The sequence below is a fragment of the Zootoca vivipara genome, chromosome 1 (assembly GCF_965207765.1).
Source record: "Zootoca vivipara chromosome 1, rZooViv2.hap1.1, whole genome shotgun sequence".
In the NCBI taxonomy this organism is placed as follows: Eukaryota; Metazoa; Chordata; class Lepidosauria; order Squamata; family Lacertidae; genus Zootoca; species Zootoca vivipara.
The window spans coordinates 86,443,139-86,468,394 of record NC_142582.1 but is presented as its reverse complement, the minus strand read 5'-3'; the positions used below and the strand labels follow the sequence as shown (position 1 = coordinate 86,468,394).

General features: G+C 45.9%; 1 protein-coding gene across 4 annotated transcripts; it reads right to left on the bottom strand.

Annotated features, from left to right (window-relative positions):
- Nucleotides 1-1,818: 1,818 nt before the first annotated feature.
- On the bottom strand, nt 1,819-23,421 carry SLC39A13 (solute carrier family 39 member 13). 4 transcript variants are annotated; one of them, XM_060274212.2, is made up of 10 exons: nt 23,094-23,421; nt 11,303-11,605; nt 10,148-10,261; nt 7,655-7,776; nt 6,710-6,865; nt 5,734-5,823; nt 5,301-5,351; nt 4,404-4,536; nt 4,185-4,284; nt 1,819-3,858 (listed from the first exon to the last, which is right to left on the bottom strand). In XM_060274212.2, the coding sequence occupies exons 2-10, from the start codon at nt 11,571-11,573 to the stop codon at nt 3,783-3,785; spliced, it is 1,113 nt and encodes a 370-aa protein (XP_060130195.2). In that variant the 5' UTR covers nt 11,574-11,605; nt 23,094-23,421; the 3' UTR covers nt 1,819-3,782. The 4 variants fall into 4 exon arrangements, with proteins under 4 accessions (XP_060130195.2, XP_034970202.3, XP_060130200.2 ...); XM_035114311.3 differs by having other exon boundaries at nt 23,359-23,421; XM_060274217.2 differs by lacking the exon at nt 6,710-6,865.
- Nucleotides 23,422-25,256: the final 1,835 nt, after the last annotated feature.

The following is a 25,256-nucleotide window of genomic DNA, read 5'->3' as shown; positions in this document are numbered from 1 at the left end:
CCAAACCTGTACGTAACACTGGGGTTGGCCTCTTCCCTTGGACCCTGAATGGCCACTTTAGGCAAAGCTTCCAAAGATCTGCAAACACAGTCCAGCCCAGGCAGTCTGGGCCGCAAGCCAGAAGCAACAGCTCAGAGAGATTAATGAGTCAATGTCACCCACTTTGCATTCCTGAACTGTGATCAGAAAATTCCTGCTGCAGCTTCCAGCCTACGCCAAACCGAACCCTGATGCAAATAACATACGCTTCTGGGTACTCCCTCTTGGGTATGCACCAAAGCCTCTTACCAATGCTAACTGGATTTTTAAGGACAACAAATATCCTGGAACAATATATTGGGTACTGTGTCTTCCATGGTAGCTTTCCCTCCTTCAAGCCAGGGCTTTGCTAGTCCGCATAGAAGCGTGGCAAATTAGTGTCCTGGAGCAGCACTAACTGCCTAACAGTGAATAATCACACAGGATGCCTGGGAATAGGAAGGGTGTCTGTTTTGGAACAGTGATGTTCTGAAGCTGGATGCCTAACAGCTGACAACAGCTGTTAAAGAAAGGCTACTTTCCAAGGGCAGATCGAGAGAGACAGCCTTTTTCATGATGAGAGTCAATGAGGCAGACGAGATGCATTCATTGCTGCTTTCTGGAAAATATGTGATTGAAACTTTCCTCTATATGGCTACTATAGGCAACCGTCCTTCAGCTAAAGCCACAAAAATAACGCAGAATCAGAGTGTTCCCATCCCTGCAGATTTAAGGCTGCATAAGCAACAACATATGTTTCCACTACAAAGCAACAGGGAGCAGATGTTTAAATTATTCTTCATGCCCCCCCCTTAAGCAGAGAGGATGGTGCATGAGGTGATCCAACAGTGGATGTTGTTCCTGCAACTTATGCAGGCTACAACCAAGCGATTGTCCTAATGATTGTTCTGGCATCTCTTGACTCAGTAGCACATCAGATGCATATCCACTGTGTCACATGTGATGTTGAGTTATGAGCTGCAAGCTGTGTGGAAACACCCACCCACCCCTCAGGATCTAGACAGAGTCCCCAAGGGGCACCCCACCTTTAGGCTTCACTAGAACTCGCCAAACAAATGATCTGAGGATAGCAAGCACTAAGGAGTAAAGGCATGTTCAAACCAGAGCAAAACTCAAGAACTTTCCAGTCTGAACCCATCTGACCTCCTTTTTAAACATCCTAAAACAAGAATATAACAAAAAGACTTGTCAGGACAAAAAACTGCCAGATCATTTGCACTTCCCCACGTGTAATTAGCAGCACATCCACATTACTGAATTAAAACAGAAACAGCACATACAACAGATGCCTGCCAGCTCTGGAGTGGAGAATGGCAGAGTTTTGTGCTGATATTCTCCCAGTAGTGTTTTTGAAAGAAAAAGTAGATAAGAAAATGGTCATCCATTTGCTGGAGTCGGGATGCAGATTTAGCTGCTGCCGTGGAAACTATTGTTCTAGGCCTGCTTGTGTCATTGGTGCAACACTGTAAAACACTGAGGTCGGCTCCCAGGGAGAAGAGAAGCTGTCCATCGCTACAGTCAGGCAGCTTTTAAATACTTTATTAAGAACATATTGAATTCCCAAACCCTTGTGGGACAATGGGTCAGTGTGCCTGGCTGTTAATCAGAAGGTTGGTGGTTCAAGCCCACCCAGGGATGGCTGTAGGATTCCTGCACTGCAGGGGGTTAGACTACATCTGGGACGTCCAACTCCCAAGAGACAGCAGTCTACTCCCAGAACAAAAGGCAGTGATCTAACCATTGGGGGGGGGCAGGTCAAAGTTGTTGAGCTTTTTGGGGGGGGGGGGACCGAATTTGCAGTCCTAATTAGTTAACGGGAACGTCAAAAAACCCTCACCCAAAACAGCCAGGCAGTGATAATTCCGGCTTCTGTTTTAGCGATCCTGCATGAATGAATGACACAGAGAGGGGCGGGGCCGGTAATGAGCAAGCAATCGACCGTGATCGACCAATATCACCCAGGAATCGATCTGTCAATCACAGTTGACCAGTTGGACATCCCTGAACTAGATGATCCTGGTGATCCCTTCCAACTATACAATTCTATGATTCCAAGGAAATGCCTCTTTAGAGGCCCAGTGATAATCAGGCCTGTGCACATTCCACAATTTCGTTGCTGCACTATGCAAATACAGAAAACAGACACACAAGCACAGATGATAAAAAGTCAGGACTACCAAGAAAACCATACATATCTGCAACTAAAACTGTAACTATTCACAGAAAATAACATAACTTCTACAAATAATGATAAAACATTTATTTATAAACAAGTTCAAATAACGAAACAGCTCGTTATATAAATGTAGCATCATTGTATTATTTTATTCTGAAGAGCACATAACCTCTCACACAATTTACCTTTGTGCCACTGAAGACAGCTTGGTCAAAATGCATTTGACAACTGAAAGCGCTGGTTATTTGCAACAAGACCATTTAGTCATTTGTTCTTCTGTCTTTCAATACACACTGAATCTCATTGCTGTTTTTAGAAGCCATTTCATCTCACTGTTTGGCAACTGAAGGGCCTATTCGAATTAGGCTGTCAAGCTGTGTTTACTTCTGTTTTTGAACTAGAAGTTGTAACATTTAGTTTTCTTGACAGTCCTGACTTTAATCATCTGTGCTGGCACTGAGTGGCCAGAAGTCATTCCTCTTTGTTTGACCCTGCAACAGTTGCACATCCAGAAAATCTTCCTTTTCCTCTATTTTTGGTAAAGCATGCCAGCTCACTTAGCAAGGAGCTACCAGGTCAGCCAAAAGGAATGCAAAATGTGTCACAGGGGCTGAGACAGATCCAGAAAGGCAGAGCCTGCTGCTTCCATACTACCTTACGATTTGAAAGCATGAGGAACTCTTTCCAGTTTAAGCTGTACAGCTGTAAACCAGACATTATAGCCAGGTTCTTTGGTTAGAGGCAGGCATTGAACAACCTCTCCAAAAGTTTCCAACGTGAAAACTGATTTCAGTTATAATGCTTCAATCCAACTGGATCTTCAGTTACTGCTTAGGGTGAGGGACAGGATCAGGCAGTAGCAGACCTCATCCTAGAAGGTTCAGAAAGCAATTTTATGGCAAGGTGGGAGAAGGTTTCCATAGCTCAGTGGTAGCACTTATGATTTCCATGCAAAAGGTCCCAGATTCAATCCCTACTATCTCTAGTTTGAAAGAGATCTTGGGTACCAGAGCCTTCCTTGCCCAAGATCCGGGAGAGCCACGGCAAGTCAGAGTACATAATGCTAGGCTAGAGGGACTAACATAAGTCTGACCAGGTATATTGTGGTTTCCTATATGAAACAACCAGGTATTTTGGCCTGGGAGGGAAGATAATTCTTTCATCTCTATGCTTACATTGCAACCTGCCTTTTTATTCTAGCACACATCAAGTCCAAAATGGCAACACTGCCCCTTTCAGCAAAAGCAGTTCCTCTCTTCTTTGCTGGTTGTTGTTTTTTGTTCGTTTAAATTATTATTTTTTAACCACACACACAACTTGAAAAGAAAAATCCAGCCACCCCACTTTCCTTTTCTCAATACTTTGGAAGTCCTGGCTGTGGAACTTTAAAGAAACGGAGTCCAGTATTCCCCTCCAGAACCAGGCTTCCCTGATTTGCCTCTTGTAGCAGCAGCCAAATCCACAGGCACACAAAACAAAAATTCAATGGTGTCCCTTATTGCTCTGTAACAGTTCAGAATGAAGGCAGCTTTGGGAAGCAGCAGAAGGCAGCCGGAGCAGGAGTCGCTCATTCGGTAGTGAATGAGAGAAGCACCATGACAATGATGCCAGTACACAGGAGGAGTACTTGTTGCACTGAGTTCCTGGGCAAAGGAAAAAGAAGAGAGGATGGGCTGAAGATCAGGCATGATGAGGATCTGGATCCTTCCATCCCCCACGTTTTTATTCCTCCTGGGACTCTCAAGGCAGCTTATAATGGCTCTAAGATCAGGGATGGGGAAGCTTTGGATCTTCAGATGTTGGATCTTCAGCCCCATCAACACAGTCAATAGAAATGATGGGAGTTGTACTCCAACAATATGGAGGGCCACAGATTTCCCTTTGCAGCCCTGGAAGCCATGCATGGGGTGTTTCCCACCCCCCCCACAAGTCCCGTCCCCCCATAAATAGATGTGGTGAAGACACTTACCAAGGATTCTTCTCTTCTAAGAGATCGGGCACGACATTTACCAAGGCGATGTATAAAAAGCCCCCCGAGGTAAATGGGAGAATCCAAGCGATGGTTTCCCCTGCAAGGATAGTGAGAAACACATCAGTGACCAGGAGGTGGCAGGGGAGAACTATTTGGGTAAGATGGGATGGATATGGGGGTCTCTCATTAATCCCCTCTGCATAATTCAAGTCTTACCTGTCCCTTTAGGTGACTGAGCACAAATTGCAAAGCAAGCACCGAGAATGCCTCCGAGGGCCGTGGAGAGCTGTAACTTGGCTGCGCTCCAGCGATCAAAGCCAGCACGAAGGAGGATGACAAAATCTCCCACCTACAGCAACAGAGCAGGGACAATAATAATAATAATTTATTATTTGCACCCCGCCCATCCGGCTGGGTTTCCCCAGCCACTCTGGGCGGCTTCCAACAAAGATTAAAATACATTAAAATGTCACACATTACCGTGTTTCTCATATTATAAGACACGTCTTATATTTATTTTTTCCTCAAAAAAACACACTATGGCTTATTTTCAAGGGATGTCTTATTTTTTTCCTCCTCCTCCTGCCGCGGCCGGCATTGCTGCTGCTCCTATCACTATGTCTTATTTTCGGGGTATGGCTTATATTCCTTGAATGCTTAAAAATCCTGCTATGGCTTATTTTATGGGGATGCCTTAAAATATGAGAAACAGGGTAAAAATTTCCCTAAACAGTATTTGGTTGGCAATAAGTAATTCTAAGCAAACAGAACATTCACCATCTGCTGCCACCACCAAAACTTGGGCTGAGAGAAAGCCTAAGGATATGCAAATATACAATATTTGCTTATCCCTTGCCTCTCCCTTCCATTCCAATTAACTTCATTCATTCTCAAAATTCAGATTGTAAGATTCTTGGGGCAGGTACCTTTTTTGGATTTTGTTACTCTGGAAAATTTTGTATATTATTATTATTATTATTATTATTATTATTATTATTATTTGTGTGTGTGTGTGTGTGTGTGTGTGTGTGTGTGTGTTACAGAGATTTGCTCACTCTTTCAGACAAAACATTGAGACAACTTCCCAGCAAGCCTATTACAGATCCTACTTACCTCATGAGGAATTTCATGCAGAAGGATTGCCATTGTGGTCAGGAGCCCAACCTACAGCCAATGGCAGAAACATGTTAAGACATTCCAAATCACTCAACAGGGACACAAGTGCAGCAAAGCAAGACTTTTCTAAACATTTTTTTCCTGGGGGGGGGGAAAGGGGAGATGCTGACCCTGCCCCCCCCTTTGAATGGTGATCTGTGCAGTTTTAGTGTTCAAAGCAATTTCAAGGGCTTTTAGTGTTGGGTTTTAAGGAAGAATGTGGAAAAAGCTGTAGTTATTTCATACATATTAAATAGATGATCTGCTAGAGTGAAAGTATTAGAAAAATGCTATACAGAAACAGCACAGAATTGCTTCTTATTTGTCTACTTGCTTTTAACACCAACCTCTGGGATCTGAACATTAGCGGAGAGTCAAACAGCGAACTTACCTTTCTGCTAACCAAAAAGCTAGCTGCCACTGCCAGGCCATGTGTGAAATTATCTATTGTGTTGGCCAAAAGATTGAGGTATCCGCTGATCTACAGTGGCAGGGGAAAGAAAGAGAAATAAAATCAGAGCATCTAACACATGAAAGACAAGGAGACCACAGACAAAGGCCATTTTCACAAACAAAGCTAAGAATGCCCATTTTATCCACAATGTCGCTTATATCGAACTTGTGAATGTGGTTAACGAGGCACATAACATAGTAAGTAGCAGTCTTTAAAGTGACTATCGCATTCTAACAATCGAATGGATGTGGGTTATCCTGTTTTGACAAGCAGATGCAGAAATTTAAAATATGGGTTGTCAGCTGTCAAACAGGAATGCAGCACGGGTTTTTTCTCTTGGTGGATGTGGTCCAGCTCTCCTCTCCTGAACTGGAAAATGGCAGTTTTATATTCTTAAAAACACAGAAAGATGTTGAGAGGTGGCATTTTTTGTAAAGACGCTGGAATTTTGTTTTTAATGATAGAAACTTTTAAAGAAAGCAGCTTAAAATTCAGGTATAGACTGTGTACATAAAGGAACAAGGAGAAGGCAGGTGAAGGTCCAAACCAAGCAGGCGATGATGGAGTTGAAACCATCATTCAGTGGTAAGATCCAAGGCTCAATTCCTGCCAATTATGTGGGACTGGGGAAAACCTCTGACTTTGACTCTGGACAGCTACTGCCAGTCAGAGTAGATGGGGCTAGACAGACTCTGACTCACTATAGGGAAGATTCATACATGTTTAAGAGGAAAGCATCTGCATGCCTCATCTCCCCTAAAAGTGGGGGTTTGGCTATTTTTCTGAATACCGCCTGGCATCATTGCTTTCAGGAAGTTATTGAACTTCCTTTTGAGTTCTTTTTGCTTAGACACATATCACATTTTCTCCACTGGCCCATGGACCCCACCACCACCACTACCAAATGGTTTACCTTGATCTTCTGGGCTGGTAGCGAAGACAAGTGAGAAGAACCATTACTCTGAGCTGTTCCCAACTTCTTTCTTTGGACTGGACTGGCTGCCTCCTGCACAGCAGAGAAACTGCTCCCATTTGGAATCCGTTTAGCATGTGCTTTGGAATCACTGACCTAAGTCACGAAGAAGTGGCTGGTCTATTTCCATGTCCATCAAGCAGTGGCCCAGAAACCTTTTCCCATTCCCTTCATACAGTGCTCTACTAAACTCAAAGAAAACTATAGCTGCTCCACATCTGATGATCTCCAAAGCAGAAGAAAGTTTGCAAAAAATGGACACGGAAGCCCAGAGACTGTCGTTTTAAGTGGTTTGTTAGGCAAAGTCACACAAATCAGACAAGGACGGCCTCCACTTTGCTCATGCAAGGTTGACAGGGAAGCAAACTGCTTTCCAAACTCCCTGCTTTAACCTAAACACACACACACACACACACACTTCAAAATCTGAAAATCCCATACTTTGTATTTTGTACAATGCATTCAAATACCATATTGAAAGCATTTCCAATATTTGCACATATTTATGCGAAGTACAGAGGAATTGTGCACATGGTGGGGGTAGGAACTTATATAGGATAGGGGGGGGGGGGTTAAAATGTGGCCCTCCATATTTTTTGGGAGTCTAATTCTCATCAGCCCCAGCCAAATGGTTAAGAATGATGGGAACTGTAGTGCAACAACATGTTGGAAGGCCACAAGTTAACCATTCCTGCCATAGGGAATGGCCCTTCTGTTCTCCTGCTGACCGTCACACAATGAGTTTATGGCATGCCTCCTGAATCACCGAGGAGGCTACTGAGAGGGATAGGAAGTTAAGCTTCATGCTGCGTTTCCAAGATCACATGGCAACATCACATGTCATAATCAAACTGGGATCTCACACCCCTCTCAGAATCCACTTACCAAGTCGGAGCTTCCTTCCTTTCCACTGTCTGGGAACATCTTCTGGAGGCTCAGGAAGGTCAGCAAACCAATGATCACCCAGAGTCCCAGGAGCTTCTGCTGCTGGAAACTCTGCCCTTCTCCTGTAGAGGGGAAAGAGGTAGAATGAACAAGTCTCATCATAACCTGAAAATCAGGAGCTCCCAAAACCATTTTCCCCACCCCAAAGCAAACAAAAGTACCCCCCCCCCTTGCACTGCTTCATTTACACAAAAGGCAAACTGGTTTCCAGAGGAGACATACAAATCTGGGGCCAGTGCACTCTAGAGCAGGGTCTCCAGCTGCTTTTGGATTACAGTTCCAATCATCCCTGACCACTGGTCCTGCTAGCTAAGGATGATGGAAGTTGTAGTCCAAACACAGCTGGAGATCCAGGTTTGGGAAACCCTGCTCTAGAGTATTACCAGTGCTGCTGGACTAAAGTAAGAACCCATCCACTCAGCACACATCTCTGATAAAGCCGGAACAAAAGAGTCTAAGGGTGCTTCCACATGTCAGTTATAGTGGGGATGCCAACTGACCCAGAACATCAATCACCTGTAAACAACACAGGTAGGCAGGGGAAGAATGGATGAGCTCTGTGCACGATGTTGTTAGTGGACATGGAGCAACAGAGCCAGGAACGAGATCAGGGCTACTACTGCTGTTGACAATTTCTCCTTGCAGAATCATCAGAAAGTGACAGGGCCAAGCTCAAGGATTAAGAGCCCTTTGGCACTTAAGAGCAGGTGTGCTCAATTCACCAGTTTCATTCCACCAGTGGACCATTGGCCAATATTCCAGTGGATCTCCTAGCACAGGCACCCCCAAACTTCGGCCCTCCAGATGTTTTGGACTACAATTCCCATCTTCCCCGACCACTGGTCCTGTTAGCTAGGGATCATGGAAGTTGTAGGCCAAAACATCTGGAGGGCCACAGTTTGGGGATGCCTGTCCTAGCACTTGCTGGTTGTGAAGATTCTTGCAAAGGACACTGGAGTGGGTGAATCTATAATAAATTGACCCAGCAAAGCTCTTCTGTTCTCAAGCACTCTTCTCAAGTGTAGAAAAAAGAAGCCTTGAAAATAGAAGAGGACTCTGTAGCAAAGGAAGGGGGGCACCTGTGCTTTCTATAGCTCCTTCTTCCTATGGCTACCACTCTCTGTCTCTCGCTGTATATCTCTCCCCACCCATCTCTTCCTGGATACCTTCACCCACCTAGCTTAGCTCCCTGCCAACCCAGTTCCCGTGACAGAATGTTGATTCCCTAAAAACTCAAATCCTGCAAGCTGGAGATGCTTTACTTGCAAATTCATGAACTCTGCATGTTTTATTCAGAGAACAAAACTGGGATTTTTTTTGTGCAGAGAGACATAGGCAGCCCCTGGTTGCAGCCACACGTTTACCAGCCTGCCTAAGCTGCATGCACAGGCATGAAGTCTGTGCTCTGGAGAGCTCATTCCTCCTCCTCATCCCGCCACACCCTGGCAAAGTTCTTTGCCTAAGGACAAAAGTTGTCCTTTTTGATTAGATGGAGTGCGGTCAGCTTCCCACACGCTGTTGAGACTGGCTGTAGGCAAAGGAGAATGACAGGCAAGTGCGGGGTGATGCAATCCTGAAGCCCAAAGGCCAGATAAAGGCTGACAAGGCGGGGAAAGTCTTCCAAGGTCACATTTTCAGGAGGCACAACACCTGCGGATTCAAGGCAGACAGCAGCGCAAGGGCAGGCGCCCTTCTTATGGAGGGAGACCTTTGCAGACCTTCAAGATCAGAAGAAGATGTCCTTTATGAATCAAGCAGTTAATTGCAGGGCTGCATGGGAGAGCACCCTTTCTCAAGGCTGCTGAAGTGCAGAGAGGCAACAACATGCTATTCAGGAGCAAAGGCAGCTGTGTTTGTTTCATCTCTTGCATCTGTAGAAGAGTACTTGACCATTCCTTCCTCAACTTGGTGCCTGGTTGTTGGACTACAGCTCCCATCAACTCCTGCCATAGTGGTCAATGGTCATGGAGAACGGGACCTGTACTCCAACAACATCTAGAGGGCTACAGGTTGGGGAAGAGGAACAAGGCATTTTCCCTATGATAATCAGCCATGAAACTCACTGGGTGACCTTGGGCCAACCGTTCCCTCTCAGCCTAACCTACCTCACACGGCTGTTGTGAGGATAAATGGGGAAGAGAAGAACTATGTTCACCATCTTGAGCTCCTTGGAGGCAAGGTGGGATACAACAAGTTGATTAGCAATTCATTTGACATAGCTTTGGAAGAAGCATGACTATGTTATTAGTATTATTGGGAGTCAAAGCATAGAACAGAGAGAAAACAAGCCCTGGCATCCAGGCATCCCCTTTGAAAAGATAACAAGAGACCCCCCCAATGGAACACAACAATCTGTGCAGACACAGGGAAAGAAATGGCTTGCAGATCAGTGCCTGTGTGATCTAAGGGCACTGGCACAGTTCCAGGCATTACCTGCAGTAGCACTGCAGGTGTAGGCCCAGGCCTCTGGGAGCAGGTGCAGAAAAACATTTCCCAGGAGCCCACCAATGGCAAAGCTCAAGAACTGCTTCATCCGATGGGATCCCTCTGAAAAGACAAAGAGCAGCCAGTCACCACAGAGCTTGATCTCATCTTGCTATGCTACTCATGGGAAAGCTGAGGGAACAGTCACCTCTTCCCCCATGCATAGGGTTTGCTGCCATAGGAGCTGGTCAGGATGCTTTGTCTACTTTCAAGAAAATGCTGAATCTGGGAAAGCCAGTTGAAACACCTAGTACATCGCTCCTGCTGTTTAGGGACATTTGGACAACAGAATCCAGTGGGGCAGTTGTGAACTCACAGGGAGAGGTAGGGCCAGTGGGAAAATTGTGTCCGCCTAGTCAGTGTCTAGAGGAGCGAGCAGGGCTGTGTTTATTCCACAGTTCTGAGCCAGCACCACACAAACACACAACTTAGTGTAGAAGTCAATATCCTGTTCCTAGCCCTTAAGAGTACAAAGATAAAACCAAAACTATGCAGGTGGTGCCAAGGGAAATCTCAAAAGCCGCAGAAAGGAGGCATTTCCAATTGGATTTCGAGTGGCCAGAATACAGGGCTTCATTGTTATGCCCGATGCTTTGCCCTTTCCTGTGGCTAGTAGAAAACAAAGACTTACAAAATACTTATACCTATGCATCAGTTATACAAGTCACAGAATCCACCTCTCGTGGCATGAAATTTGGTTTACTACTAGAGGGTGAAGGTCCTATTTTAGAAAATCCACCGGCAAATGCTCAACACCCTAAACTTAGCCATTGTCCACCCACCTGACTTAATGGAATGACAGTAAAGGTAAAGGTAAAGGGACCCCTGACCATTAGGTCCAGTCGTGTCCGACTCTGGGGTTGCGGCGCTCATCTCGCGTTATTGGCCAAGGGAGCCGGCGTACAGCTTCCAGGTCATGTGGCCAGCATGACAAAGCTGCTTCTGGTGAACCAGAGCAGCACACGGAGCATTTATTAGTCAAACGCCGCATCCAGGTCTTGCATTTAAAAGCTGTGTTACCCGGAGCAATCCCTAGCTGAGATGCTGAGCCAGAAAAAGAAGGCAGGAATCAGCAGGGGGTGCTAATCTGAGAGGCTGGCCTACCTTCTGACTTTAGTGCTGCCCCTGTCTCGAGAGGAATTACCAGCAGGGGAAAGACCCCACTCAGCCCAACCATAACCGAACCAATCAGAGAACAGATCCAAGCATCCAGGCGCTCCTCGCTGAATATGGCCCCCCAGGACTCAGTCTCCTTTTCACACAGGGGACTAGCCTCATTGTCAGCCTGGCTCAGTGGAAGGTCATGGGCCTGGCAGGCAGCCATAAGCATCAAGAAGGAGAGAGTTCCATGGAGAAGCAGCCGTTCCCCCATCATCACTGTGCAGCCTCAGCCTGGCTGGTCAATCCCTGCAAAGAAGAGAGAAAAGATGAACAGTCCATGCCTAAGACTCTTCAGTGCTTCTCCTCCTCCTCACCCATCCCTTTTGAAAGTCAGTCCCAAGACTTTTGTTCTTTTTTTCCTCCTGGACTGAATTAGTCTTCCCATTGCTGACTTCAGGGGCAGAAAGGATGAGTCATATTTCTTTCTCTCATTTTTTACTAGATGGAAATCTCATAACGAAGCGAGATGCCCCTGCAACTCCTAGGTAGCTACTTATTCTTGTATGTGGGATCTTCATATTGTGAAAAAGAGGTATCAGCCTAGACCAGGGGTCCCCCTAAGGCCCAGGGGCCAGATGCGGCCCAATCGCCTTCTAAATCCGGCCCGCGGATGGTCCGGGAATCAGCGTGTTTTTACATGAGTAGAATGTGTCCTTTTATTTAAAATGCATCTCTGGGTTATTTGTGGGGCATAGGAATTTGTTCATATTTTTTTCCAAAATATAGTCTGGCCCGCCAAAAGGTCTGAGGGACAGTGGACTGGCCCCCTGCTGAAAAAGTTTGCTGACCCCTGGCCTAGACCTCAGCAGCCCTTTTCTGTGACTCAACATCACTTTCCTCACTTTGGGGCTGTGTGGTTCTGAACCATAATCAGGGGCGTAGCCAGGATGAAAATCAGGGGGGGCAAGGGGCGGGGAGCAAGGGGCGGGGCCAAGGGGCGGGGGCGGGGCCACATCGGAGCAGCCCGAAATCGGGCTGCTCCGACTCCCTCCTCCCCCTCCGCGATAGGAAGGGACGAGGGGGAGCTAGGATCAGCCCGAAATCGGGCTGCTCCGACTCCCTCCTCCCCCTCCACGATCGGAAGGGACGAGGGGGAGCCAGGATCAGCCCGAAATCGGGCTGCTCCGACTCCCTCCTCCCCCTCCACGATCGGAAGGGGCGAGGGGGAGCCAGGATCAGCCCGAAATCGGGCTGCTCCGACTCCCTCCTCCCCCTCCTCGATCGGAAGGGGCGAGGGGGAGCCAGGATCAGCCCGAAATCGGGCTGCTCCGACTCCCTCCTCCCCCTCCACGATCGGAAGGGACGAGGGGGAGCCAGGATCAGCCCGAAATCGGGCTGCTCCGATCCCCTCCTCCCCCTCTGCAATCGCTGGGGCAGGTGGAGGGAAAGCCCCAGAGCCGCGCAAAGCGGTTGCCTGGCTTTCCCTCCGCCCGCCCCACAGCCAGCCGGCTAGAAGGGACGTCTCCCTTCTCCCTTGCTGGCTGTGGGGCGGAGGGAGGGAAAGCCAGCCAAACGCTTTGCGCGGCTCTGGTGCTTTCCCGCCGCCCGCCCCACAGCCAGCCAGGGAGAAGGGAGACGGCACCGGGCGGGCAGTGGGGCAGGCTGGCCAGTGGCCCTGCTTCTAGGGGGGGCAATTGCCCCCTCCTGCCCCCCCTGCCTACGCCCATGGAACCATTCCTAAAAGAAAGTTCACATATCTCCTGTATGTACATACGCTTATTGAGCTGGTGGGATTTTTCTGGTGTGGTCTGCTGGCCCACCCTATTTAAATTTGGCCACGCCGCCCAGTCAGACCAAACAAAGGTTCCCCCACCCATTCCAAGCATAGATGCCAAGGGCATCTGGCAATATACCAACCAACCATCTGCGCTCGTGACAACAATGGAATCTGAGGTGGAGTAGCAACCTGACCAGTTCACCATGGCAACATGCTGACTGATGAGGACATCACAAGAACAGCAGCCCAGCCGGAACCCATCAAAATGGTACCAGTAGTACAAAACTAGACCCAGAGTTAATGGCTTCTGCAGATAATAAAATTATGTAAGAGAGGAATTCAACATGGCACTAAGCAGATCTCTGTCAGCACAAGTATTTCTGCTTACCTAATGGAATGATCCGCTCTCTTCCCCCACCATGCCATACCCTCCAACATTCCTCAGATGAAAATAGGGACATTTTCATTTGAGGAATGTTGGAAGGTATGCTGCCCCTTCAGCGCCTGTGTTTTTGCTGCCATGGCCCCAGAAGTTCTCATTCCCCCCAACTGACCCTCATTGACCCCCCACTTTTTCTGACCCCCCTCCCAGCCCTCACATAAAGCATTTCCTACCAAAGGAAGGGCAAGTGCTATCACCAATACACAAATGGGTGTATTGCCCTCCACCATCCTGAAAAAAACACCTTAATCCCAATTTTGTTTTGTTTTGTTTTATTCTTTGGTAGATTTACAAAAAGAAAAACACACAACAAGAAATAATTTGAGGGAGGGAGGGGAAAAGCCCCATTGTTATAGCAGAAGTTCTTGCATAGGCTTCTGCTGCCAGGGCATGTTAGTTGAATCCCACCCTTAGTGGTTGGAGATATTGGACTTTGCCTGGGAAAGCCCATGTGCAAGCAGCTGTTGATAAGGAACTCCAGTCTCCAGACTGCTGTGGCCTCATCATGACCCAGTATAAACACAGACCTAGGGGATGGGGATAGGAGTGTCAGACCCATCCTTATCAGTAGATAAAGACTCAGAGGAACAGCGAGAGGGAGATGCATTAGCAATATAACTGGGAACCTCCACAGCCTACAAAGGCTAGCAGCAGGAAGTCTTTACCACCTGGGGGAGGAAAGCTAAATGAAAGAGAGAAGAAGAAAGAAAGAGAGAAGTATTCCAGACCCTGAGGGGTGGGAAGTCAATCAGAGACTGTGAGTTATGGAACTCCAGAGAATCAGAGAGAGAAAGTAAACTTTGGGGCTGTATAAGAATTTTAACAATATTTGAAACTTAAGTTCCTGCTGATCAGAAGAGGCTGGGAGTACATGTAGGAGAGGGAGACCTTCCCAGCTCTCCTCTAGAATCCATAGCTGCCAAGTTTTCCCTTTTCTCGCGAGGAAGCCTATTCAGCATAAGGGGAAATCCCTTTAAAAAAGGGATAACTTGGCAGCTATGCTCTAGAATCCTGAGGCCAACTCGGGTCTCCGAAGTAACCTAGGCTGCCGAACATTGCTGGACCTCTCTTGAAGAGAAAGTAAGCAGTAACACCATAATAGATATATTGCGAGTGTATCTGCATATTTTTGTAATCTGCTCAGGGCTGACCTGCTTCCTCCCTCTTTGCCCCATCTATGCACTCCCAGTCAGGTTTGTGGTGGTGTGAGAGAGCCAAGCAGCAGCCAATTCCACAATGTATGCTCTGTCCTTTCCTTACACATGTATATCCAAGACACCATGTGGTCAGGAAACACCTTTTGGGAAGTCACCGGAGCAACCACTCAGAAACGACAGCTATGGGGTTTAAGGCTCTTCAGCAGGGATAGCCGCAGAATTTTTAAATATTTTATTTAGCCCATCTGTTGGCCCTGCAGTTTGAAGCTAGGAATATCAGGTCAAACTATTTCTTCAGCCAGCCCGTCCTGTCTACTTGAGTCTGATTGGCATCAGCTTTCCATGGTCTCAGGCAAAGATTTCTTGCTTTGTAGTTATTCAATGGAAGTATTTATATCTTGCCTTTTAATCATACTAAAAAGGCAATTAACAACATTTTCAGTAACCCAAGATACTCTTGGCTTGAGTTGCCAGAGATTAATCCTGAGGCGCTTTTTGCATGCAAAGTGTGTCCTCATCCAATGAGCTCTAGCCTTCCGCTCTCCACCCTCACACAGATTCCATCCCTTCCTCTCCTTCCTAGATTTGTATTCTACAATTACTTTCTCCCTAAGGTTTTCTGCAGGCAACTCCAGCTCCCCCAAAGAGTTAAGCTGGCAAGCATGGGACTCCCTGCCCTTCTGCCTTCAGAGCAATCCTGTGGGATAAGATTAGAATCAGACCCAAGCCTTATTCACTCAGTCTCCCCACCTCCTCCAGGCAATTACCATCACACAAGGGGGTGAGCCCATTGGCCTTGGCTTCTCACCCCTGGCACTGTTCCTACAGCCCCCAATTTGCTGAGGACTAACTTCTGCAGTGAGGAGGCTGCCCTACTCATGTGGTCTCCCCATCATGTGATCTAGAACCCCAATCTTCTTAAGACTTCTTAATTGCACGGGGAGCTTTCTGCCAGTGCAGTTTGCCATCTTTTGGGGTTCCTTTTCCAGTTAGCAGTGTCGCCCAGAAAGTCTTCCAGAATCCTCCACTTCACAGTTCAGCTCTTCTCTTGGTGTACTCCCATGTGGGAATAAACACCACACCCATTTTGGTTCTTCTTAAAGTATTTATGGTCAAAGTAACACTACAGTGTATATAACTTGTACAGTTGTACCTTGGAAGTCGAAGAGAATCAGTTCCAGAAGTCTGTTCGACTTCCGAAATGTTTTACTTCAAAGCGCAGTTTCTGATTGGCTGCAGGAAGCTCCTGCAGCCAATCGGAAGTCGCAGAAGCCCCATCAGACATTCAGCTTCCAAAAGAACGTTTGAAAACCGGAACACTCACTTTCAGTTTTCAATCGTTTGGGAGCCAGAACGTTCAACTCCCAAGGTGTTCGGAGTCGAGGTACGACAGTATAACTACTGGTCTAATAAAGTAAAATAAAACTATATGCAGATAATCATTCAGCCATCTGGCCAGAGCAGCAGCCTCTACACCACACACACACTTTCTCACCCAGAGCCTGCCTTATAAAGAAACCTGTTGCTAAGAGCAAATTTTGTTGCTATGGCAAAACTTTTCAAGGATCATTTCAAGTTATTGTTTAGACTACACTAACACTTTCTCAGCATTATGCTCCAACATTTGGGGCTTTGCAGGAAAGATGATGAAGATGATGGCGGAAGAGACCAACAGGTAATCGAGAGCAAGCAGGAATGGATGGATGGATGGATGGGGCTACAATGACTGTTTGAAGATCCCTCAGGGAACTTTGTGGCTGAACCAGGGATTTGATCCGAGGTCTTGCTCATCCACTGCACCCTTCTGGCTGCAGTGATTTAAGAGAGGCTTGGAAAGAAACACTTGCCTTATATTACAGAAGGGTAACTACTAGGCAAGGCCCTTTCTGTCATTTGGAAGACAGCTCTCTTTTTCAGTCTACTCACGTCTGACAAACATAGGACATGTGAACAAGCAGGCAAGGACAAACATTTGTGGCTTAGCAGCCCATATGCATTTGCCTGCAAGGCCCATGGTGGAATCGGTGAGTTATGGAAAATTCCTAGACGGCAGAGTTCCAGGGGCCTAGGAGGCGTGGGGAAACATTGGGGAGGGGGAAGGGGACAGAACAGGGTTCCCTTAGTCATGCCAGTGCCAACTAATTTGGGGACCTATGTAAATAACTCCATCTGAGACATGTGAGGTACCAAAATGCCTCCCGAAATTCCTTCTCTGAGTCATCCTAGGTTGAACCTACATGTGATGCTTTGAGTAATCTGTTGCCCCCATAAGAACATAGGAAGCTGTCTTATACAGGTCCATCAAGCTCAATATTGACTGGACGCAGCTCTCCAGCAGTTGAGACAAGCATCTTCCGGAGCCTAGATGATGCCAGAGACCAAACCTAAGCAACCACCTTTCCCCTAAAGTCAGCACACCTGCTTTCTGCAAACCATGCAGCACCAGGTGCTCAGCCCACAGAAGCCCCCTGCTCACTGCACAACATATGGGTGAAAGAAACAAAACTCATTTGGTGAACACACTCTGCACTACTCAAGATTCCTGCAGGATTCCCTCCAAACCATCAGAGCCCTTTTCCTCCCGGGGAATATTTCCCCTGCCACACACACACACACACACTTCTTGTTTAGCAACAAAACGGAACAAGGAAGCACTATTTTTAACTACCACAACTTTGACAGACTTCTCCTCTAGGGAAGATGCCTATTTATAAAAGGATTTAACCAATTCATGGCAGAAGATGTTGATCAATGGCCATTTCCCATTACAGCTCCAAAGGAAGTTCCATTTTCAAAGGGAGTGTACCAAATCGTCAGATGTGAAGGCCAACTATCGGAAGATTTCTATTATGTTCAGGGCCTGCTTGTGGGTTTTCCACGAGCATCTGGCCAGCAGAAAAAGTGCAGAAATAGACAGACCTTTGATCAAATGCAGCAAATCAGTTCTTACATTCTCTAGTGGCAAGTATGGGAATAGGGAACCTATGGCTCTCCAGATGATGTTGAACTAAAATTCTCATCCCTGACCACCAGCCATGCTGGCTGGGGCTGAAGGGAAATAAGAGTCCAACAACATCAGGAGAGCCCACAGATTCCCCAGCTCTTCCCTAGGTGTCTTGCCTAGTGACTGTTAGGAACTCTGAGCCAGCATACAGGTTTTATGGTGTTTTATATTTTGCTGGAAGCCCCCCTTTGTGGTTGGGGCAACCCAGTCAGATGGATGGCATATGAATAATAAAACTATTTTAAAATTATTATTATTACACTTGCCATGAGGTTACCACCCAAAGGCAAGTGATCTCCAAATCAGCAACCATATATACGGTAGTACCAGGTTTTAGGTGATCCTCAAGGTACTGTTGCTCACTCCCTCTCCCTCTGTGCCCAAACTGAACAGCCTCCAAGGCAGGGACAGTGATGTGCAAGGGAAGTGGAGGGTGTTGTTCCATTTGCTTGCTGAGGACCGATGAACAGGCACCAATGGCAAGTAGATGGACCAGCAAACTTCAGAGCATGACAATGGACCCTTTCCTGGACTGGCGTGGTACCCAAGGATGCTACCTGCTTCTGCCTGGAACTCCATCATCATATTGTGAGCCTCCAAACCTTCCTAGCAGAAACTATGAACATGAAGCCAGGGGAACAAATAGTTCTAAATATTATGACTGAGAGAGGGAACATTTGCCATGGGAAGGGGGGGGGTTGGCAACATCCCTCTAGAGCAGGCATGTCAAACATGCGGCCCTCCAGATGTTTTGGCCTACAACTCCCATGATCCCTAGCTAGCAGGACCAGTGGTTGGGGAAGATGGGAATTGTAGTCCAAAACATCTGGAGGGCCGCATGTTTGACATGCCTGCTCTAGAGCTTGAGTGATGAGGGCCAGTACAAAAGATTCTACATCTCTCCTCTGCTGCAATTGCAACAGGTCACATTAGTAACATAAAGAGACAATATGTTTGTGGGATTGAACCATCACAGGTCAGGCACCATGCTCGGAACTTCCATAACCTCTCACAACAACTCAAACTCAATGTTTCTCAACTGAGTAAATTCCCATATCCAGCTGTGAGCCATCAAGTATTAAAAAACCTGTGTGTGTGTGTGTGTGTTCCAGTCCTAAGAAATCCCCATTATTTATTTATTCTTTTAAAAAAGAACTCCAGTCCTTGGTAACTCAGGGAAACAGCTTTAATGCAAAACACATCTGGCCTGGTGACCCTTTCATAATTCCCAGCGATTAGGATTGAGGTCATGGCCCACACAATTTTTTAAAAAGTAGAAGCTTGACTCAGAGCACATTCCATTTTGGAGTATTAGAAGTGTGGATTGTCCCAGAGGAGAGGAGACTCTGCTTGCTAGTGAATAGCTATGTTCCCTGGAGGATTATCCAAATTGTGAGGAGCTCCTGAAATAGCAACTGGAGGAAGATTGATATACATAAAATATTTTTTTCCCCCAGGTCAGAATGAGATGCTGCAGGAAAGAAACCCAAAACCGGACAACAAAAAACACACACAAAAAGCCTTTTCATATGCCACAAATAGATGAAAACACTTCTGGTTAAGCATGCTTAGAATTATGCTATTAACACTGTGAAAAGTCTGCATGCCTCTCTAGACAAGAGACCTACACCCACTCCATTCTCTTAGATGGTAGAATCTATAGCCAATGCCACTTGAAATATAAACCAACACCAAGAGAAAGAGAGAAACGGAAAAGGGAAATAGACCAGAATGTTTACTTGAGACATTTCTGAAACTGCTCAGTCTCCCTTGCAATAGATTTCCAGTCTATTCTAGAAATGGCCTTTATCCAATGCACCTGGAAAATCCAGCTCAGCTCTCCCCACAGCAAGCTCTGTGCAGCGGTCAAGAGTTTATTCTGCTCCTGCCTCCTCCCCTGACAGCCAGCAGCTTTACCCTTTTGCTGACCATACTGTTCCAGCATTTTTCCAGTCTTGTATCCTACCACTGTGCCACTCTTTATATATATATATAGGCATATTCCTCTGGATGCCCAAGGCTCATCTCTAATTATGCCAGAGAGCCCAAACAAAATGTCATCTTATTCCCCCGCAACGGAAATAGAAACAGCAGCAAACAAACTCTCTTCCAGACCCTTTTATGAGTCCAGCAGCAGCAGCAGCAGTAAACGCCTGGAATCCTACTGGAAATCCTGACTTTCTGCCAACAGCTACAAGGCTTCACAGCTCCCAGCCGCACCAATTCCGCCACTGTGGGGTTTGAAGCAACCCACTCACCCTGGAGTGACCCATTCAGAACCAAAGCATAGCCTGATTCTGGTAGCAGGCCTAGGTCTAATGTCTGTGGCTGGATGTAAGTTTGCCTGGGAGCCTTGTTCCCATGTCAGGGTTCCATGATAGAGCTCTGTTAAATAAACAAACTTCTATCCCTGCAGAGACAAACTCCTGTCAAAGAACATACAGATCTGAACTGGAAGAAACATTACAGCTGTTTACATGTTTTTATGCCACTTCTAATTTTGCAAAGTGTTCCAGATCAACATGAAGATGTTCTATAGGTGGCACCTCACCCCCCCCCAAAAAAATTAGCAAAAAAGTACGGAGGGTTGAGCCCCCAGTGCTGGCGTTGTAAAAAAGATACTGGATCATATTAACACATGTGGTGGACATGCCAGGAGATTAGAAGATGCTGGAACAGCATATACGAAGAAATAAAAAAAACTATTTAAACAACCAATTAAAAAAAGGCCGGAAATCTTTTTGTTAAATATATGACCTCCAGAAATCCAAAAAGAAACAAAATCTTTACTGCTATATGCAATGACCGCGGCCAGGGTATTAGTGGCAAGAAAGTGGAAGAGTGAGAACTTACCCACTATAATGGAGTGGCAAATGCTCATGTTAGAATATGTACAGCTGGCAAAACTTACTGACTCAACACAAAAAGTATCAAAAGAATGGAGTGTTTACAAAAAAAAATCTAAAAATGTATTATCCTAATAATTCCATATTAGCAGATATAGAATAACATTTGAAAAGATAAAAGTGAGATTAGGAAAAACAAAGAAAAGAAAGGAGGAAATTCATAATGCAGGCCCGTGGAATATAAAGAATCTGTTATTGTATAATAAGAAGGACGGGAAGTATCTAAGAGGGAAGAAACAGAATGAAATACAAGGATGGTATACTGTTCACATTGCAAAGAAGAATTTACGTTGCATTATGTATTTTGTTTTTTATATTTTTTGTATTTTTTTCTGTACATAATTTGATGAGAAGAAAATTTATGTTGTATTTACATCACACATATGTTATGTTTTGTAATATTTTAAACAATAAAGTATTTATATATATATAAAAAGAGAGAGAGTGTGAGAACATAACAAGGCAAATGACAGGTAAACTTGCTCCTGGTTGAAAGAGGATCAAGTCATGAGTCCTTCATCATTTTAAACAGCTCCACTGCATGGGCCCACCATTCACCAGTATTATACAACCTCCATGAAGATACAGCTAATCACAGATCTTTGAGAAGCATGTGTCCTTACTTAGATGTTCCACTGTGTTTCTAAAAACTTCCGTATTGGAAGGTCGCAATGAAGCATAGAATCATAGAATCATAGAGTTGGAAGAGACCACAAGGGCCATCCAGTCCAACCCCCTGCCAAGCAGGAAACACCATCAAAGCATTCCTGACATATGGCTGTCAAGCCTCCGCTTAAAGACCTCCAAAGAAGGAGACTCCACCACACTCCTTGGCAGCAAATTCCACTGCGTCATGCCTTCTACAGATAAACTACTTGTGACACAGTCGAAATATATTTAATAATTGTCTGGTAGCACCTTAGAGACCAACTAAGTTTGTTCTGCGTATAAGCTTTCGTGTGCATGCACACTTCTTCAGATACTACATGTGTGCTTGCACACGAAAGCTTATATCCAGAACAAACTTACCGGTAGTTGGTTTCTAAGGTGCTACTGGAATTTTTTTTTTTACATTTTTTTATATATTTCGACTCTGTCAGACCAACACGGCTACCTACTTGTGACACAGTAACTATTCTGCACCAGACCAAATCTGCCCATTCCAGTTTTCCATCCTATTATAGATAATTAACTTTGCACAGCTAGGATGATTGGGTTAACACTAATAACTACTATTGTGAATGGATCACTGGGCTTATCTTGTATGCATTTGAGCTTTAACAGACTTGTCAGAAACTTTGTGCACTTCACAGCATTTCACGGCCCTTTGATCCCACTTTTTACACCCCACCCTCCCTCCTCTACATATTTATGTATATATTTTATCTGTCAGTTGAGGATAATACGTTATGCCATCTGATGAAGTGAAGTGCAGGTCACAACAGTTTATACATGGGTGGGTAACCTGTGGCCCTCCAGCTGTTGTTGGACTACAGCTTTCATAATCCCTGACCATTGGCCATACTGGCTAGGACTGATGGGAGTTGGAGTCCATCAAGATCAGGAAGGCCAGAGTTCCTGATCCCTAAAGCCTGCAATCCTACATGTACTTGGCTGCAAATCAGTCTTGTTGAACTCAGTGGGATTTACTTCTGAGTAGACTTGCAAAGGCTGACACTGTAAAAGTGTCTGTATTTAAGGTGCCACAAGACACACTTGTTTCTGCCTATAAGAAGTATCCTAACTCTTACAAGACCCAATTCTGGGTGGCCAAAATACATAAGACTTCTACCAGATAGAAACCACTTCCATTCATCCCCAGTGCAGATGCCTCTATGTACCAAGCCATTATTTTGCCTTTGAAATTATTTTCTCCTACATCTCCCATTATAATCTGTCTGAAGTGGAAGCTATAGTTTGAATGGGCCAGCTAATATGCTAAAGCGGTCACCACAGATGCTCCTTTATTAAAACACATATCTATGTATTAAGAGGCACAGTGGGTAAGTATCTAAGAAATTGTTCTATGCAGAGTTGCATTGGGAGTAAACCTCATTAAAATAGCTTCGGAGGAAACATGCAGAGTGTATTTAGAGGCAACTTCTTCTGCTGGAAGGAAAGCTGGCGGAGGACCGAAGAAGTGAAAAGCGATGGGGTGCCGTAAGGATCAGAACTCTATACAGTATTATGGCTATTTTCCTTCTGAAAGCAAAATTACAAGGCAGCTCTTGCTCCTTGTGAGAGAAGAGCGCTACATTCTCCTAGTATCACCCACTTCTCGGAAGCCGGTAAAAGGAAACCCCTTCTCTCAACAAACCATACCGAGTCTAAGAAACACACAGTCACAAGATCTCAAAAGCGCAGCACTTTTTAAAAAAGGAAGAAAGTGAAGGATCAGGCTATAATTAACGGCAGAGACAACGAAGCTAAATGCAACATCTGTCAGCAAGTGATTAAAGGACATGGGGGACGAAGAGCCGAGTTCCCCCGAGGCACTAAGTTACCCACCTGGTCTATGAAGGATACCCCTACACACACACGCACGCACTTAAATCCCGGGGTGCTCTTTCTTTTCCTATTGCTGGCCGGGCACAGGGTACCACTTGCGCCTCCTCTGCCCTCGCCTCGCCTCTTCCAACCCGCTCTAAGCCCCGGCCGCGCTCTGCCCGCCTCTCTGCCTCAGCCGCCCCGGAAAAGTTGGGCTCCCCCGACACTCGGGATGGAGGGCAGGGGTGCTTCCCACCCAGGGGCAGCTCAGGGACTGGTTCGTTACCGTGCGACACCGGGGAGCTCCGGGCTGCCCCTGCCATCCAGCTGCGTCTCCGCTTGGGACTCCCCCCGCCTCTCTCTCCAACCTCGGCTCCACCTCCAGAAGCCAGCCACGTCGGTCCCATCCTCCTCGGATCAAAAGCCGCCGCTCCGGCGGACACTTTAGCGCGAGGCACCGCTTCCGACGTGTCCGCCAAAGGGGGACCGGATAGCGAGAGCACACGCTTCTTCTCCTAGAAACGCTAAGGGAGCCAGTGGGGAACAGGACACGCTTCCGGTCAGGGCAGGATGGGGGACCGGAAAAGAGTCTTACTCTGCCGTACAAGTGACAGAGCGCATGTCTAGGGCTGCTTGCTGCACGGCTGAGTCTTCACCAAAGCTAGGACTCGCCAGTGGAGGCAGCCGCGCAGAAAAGCTGCCGTTGCTTTCTCATGCCCCGCGCCTCCCTCTGGGACAGTATTTGCGTTAAAGACTCAGGACGAATCCCTTTTTGGGTCTATTTTGTTGATAGACCTCCGATGCCCTTTTAAAATGTGTTGTGGAGGGGGGTGTTACTGGGTTGTTTTTGTTTTTATTATGTATTTTGTGTTTTTATGTTGTGAACCGCCCTGAGACCTGCAGGTATAAGGCGGTATACAAATTTAATAAATAGTAATAATAATAATAATAATTGCAAACCTTATAAAGAAGCCTTCCCCAACTGGTCTCCTCCAGAGGTTTCGGACTGCAACTCCCACTGGCTGGTGTTGAGGGGATTATTTGTGGTTCAAAACCTCTGAAGGGCACTGGGTTTTGGAAAACTCTTCTAAAGAGTGGCCAAGCACATTTCTTGTAATCTAGAGTGTTTTTTTAATTTATTACCTGAAACTACTGGTAGTTCTCCATGTCCATTCTTTGATCTTTAAAATGCTGGAACTGGCTTAAGACTTTCAACTGGTTTAAAGCAGGGATATGCTTAAACAGCAACCTGTGTAGATTGTTGCAATTAAACTTTCAACAAAACCTTTGTTTTCAAAGTGCCTGCCTTCACAAAACCAATGTCTGAATGATAACACAAATCATTGAGGAGTGAAAGGTTTGTGAAGGGGAGTTAAGGGGAGAAAAGATTTGAAGGTTGGAGCCACTGAAAGCATGGAGAGGTGCTGGTAATGACTGGAAATTTCTGAGGGTTATCAGATGCCTCCAGGTGTTTGTTTACAAAGTACAGTGGTACTTAGGTTTTTGACCGTAATCCGTTCCAGAAGACCATTCAACTTCTGAAACGTTCAAAAACCGAAGCATGCATTTCCGTAAGCATTTAGGTCTGGAAAACTCAATACAGAAGTGGTGTGGCGCGTTCGGCTTCTGAACAGCATTCAAAAACCGAAGCAGTTATTTGGCATTTGAAAGCCGAAATGTTCAACTTCTGAAACGTTCGAAAACCAAGGTTCCACTGTATCTGCCTTCATAAAATGATACTTGAACAATAGCACACACTATTATTTATTTATTTGTTTATTGAAATTTATATACTATCCTTTATCTGTAGATTTCAGGGCAGTTCATAACTTAAAAAGACAAGATATAAACACAAAATACATAACAAAAATAAACCAATAACCCCCTTGCCCCCTAGTTTAAACAGCTGCACAGTTTAAACATTGCATATTTCTGCACAGTAGCCTATGTTAGTCATAGCTGTCAAGTTTTCCCTTTTCTCACGAGGAAGCCTATTCAGCATAAGGGAATTTCCCTTTAAAAAAAGGGAGAACTTGACAGCTATGATGTTGGTCCAATGAAAGGTGAGCTTTCACCTGCTTTGTATCTCCTCAGAGTTGTTAGCAGCATGAGAAGCAGGGTTACATCCTTACAGTCTAGTCCACTGAGTTAAATAGGGCTTACTCCCAGGTAAGAAGGGTTAGC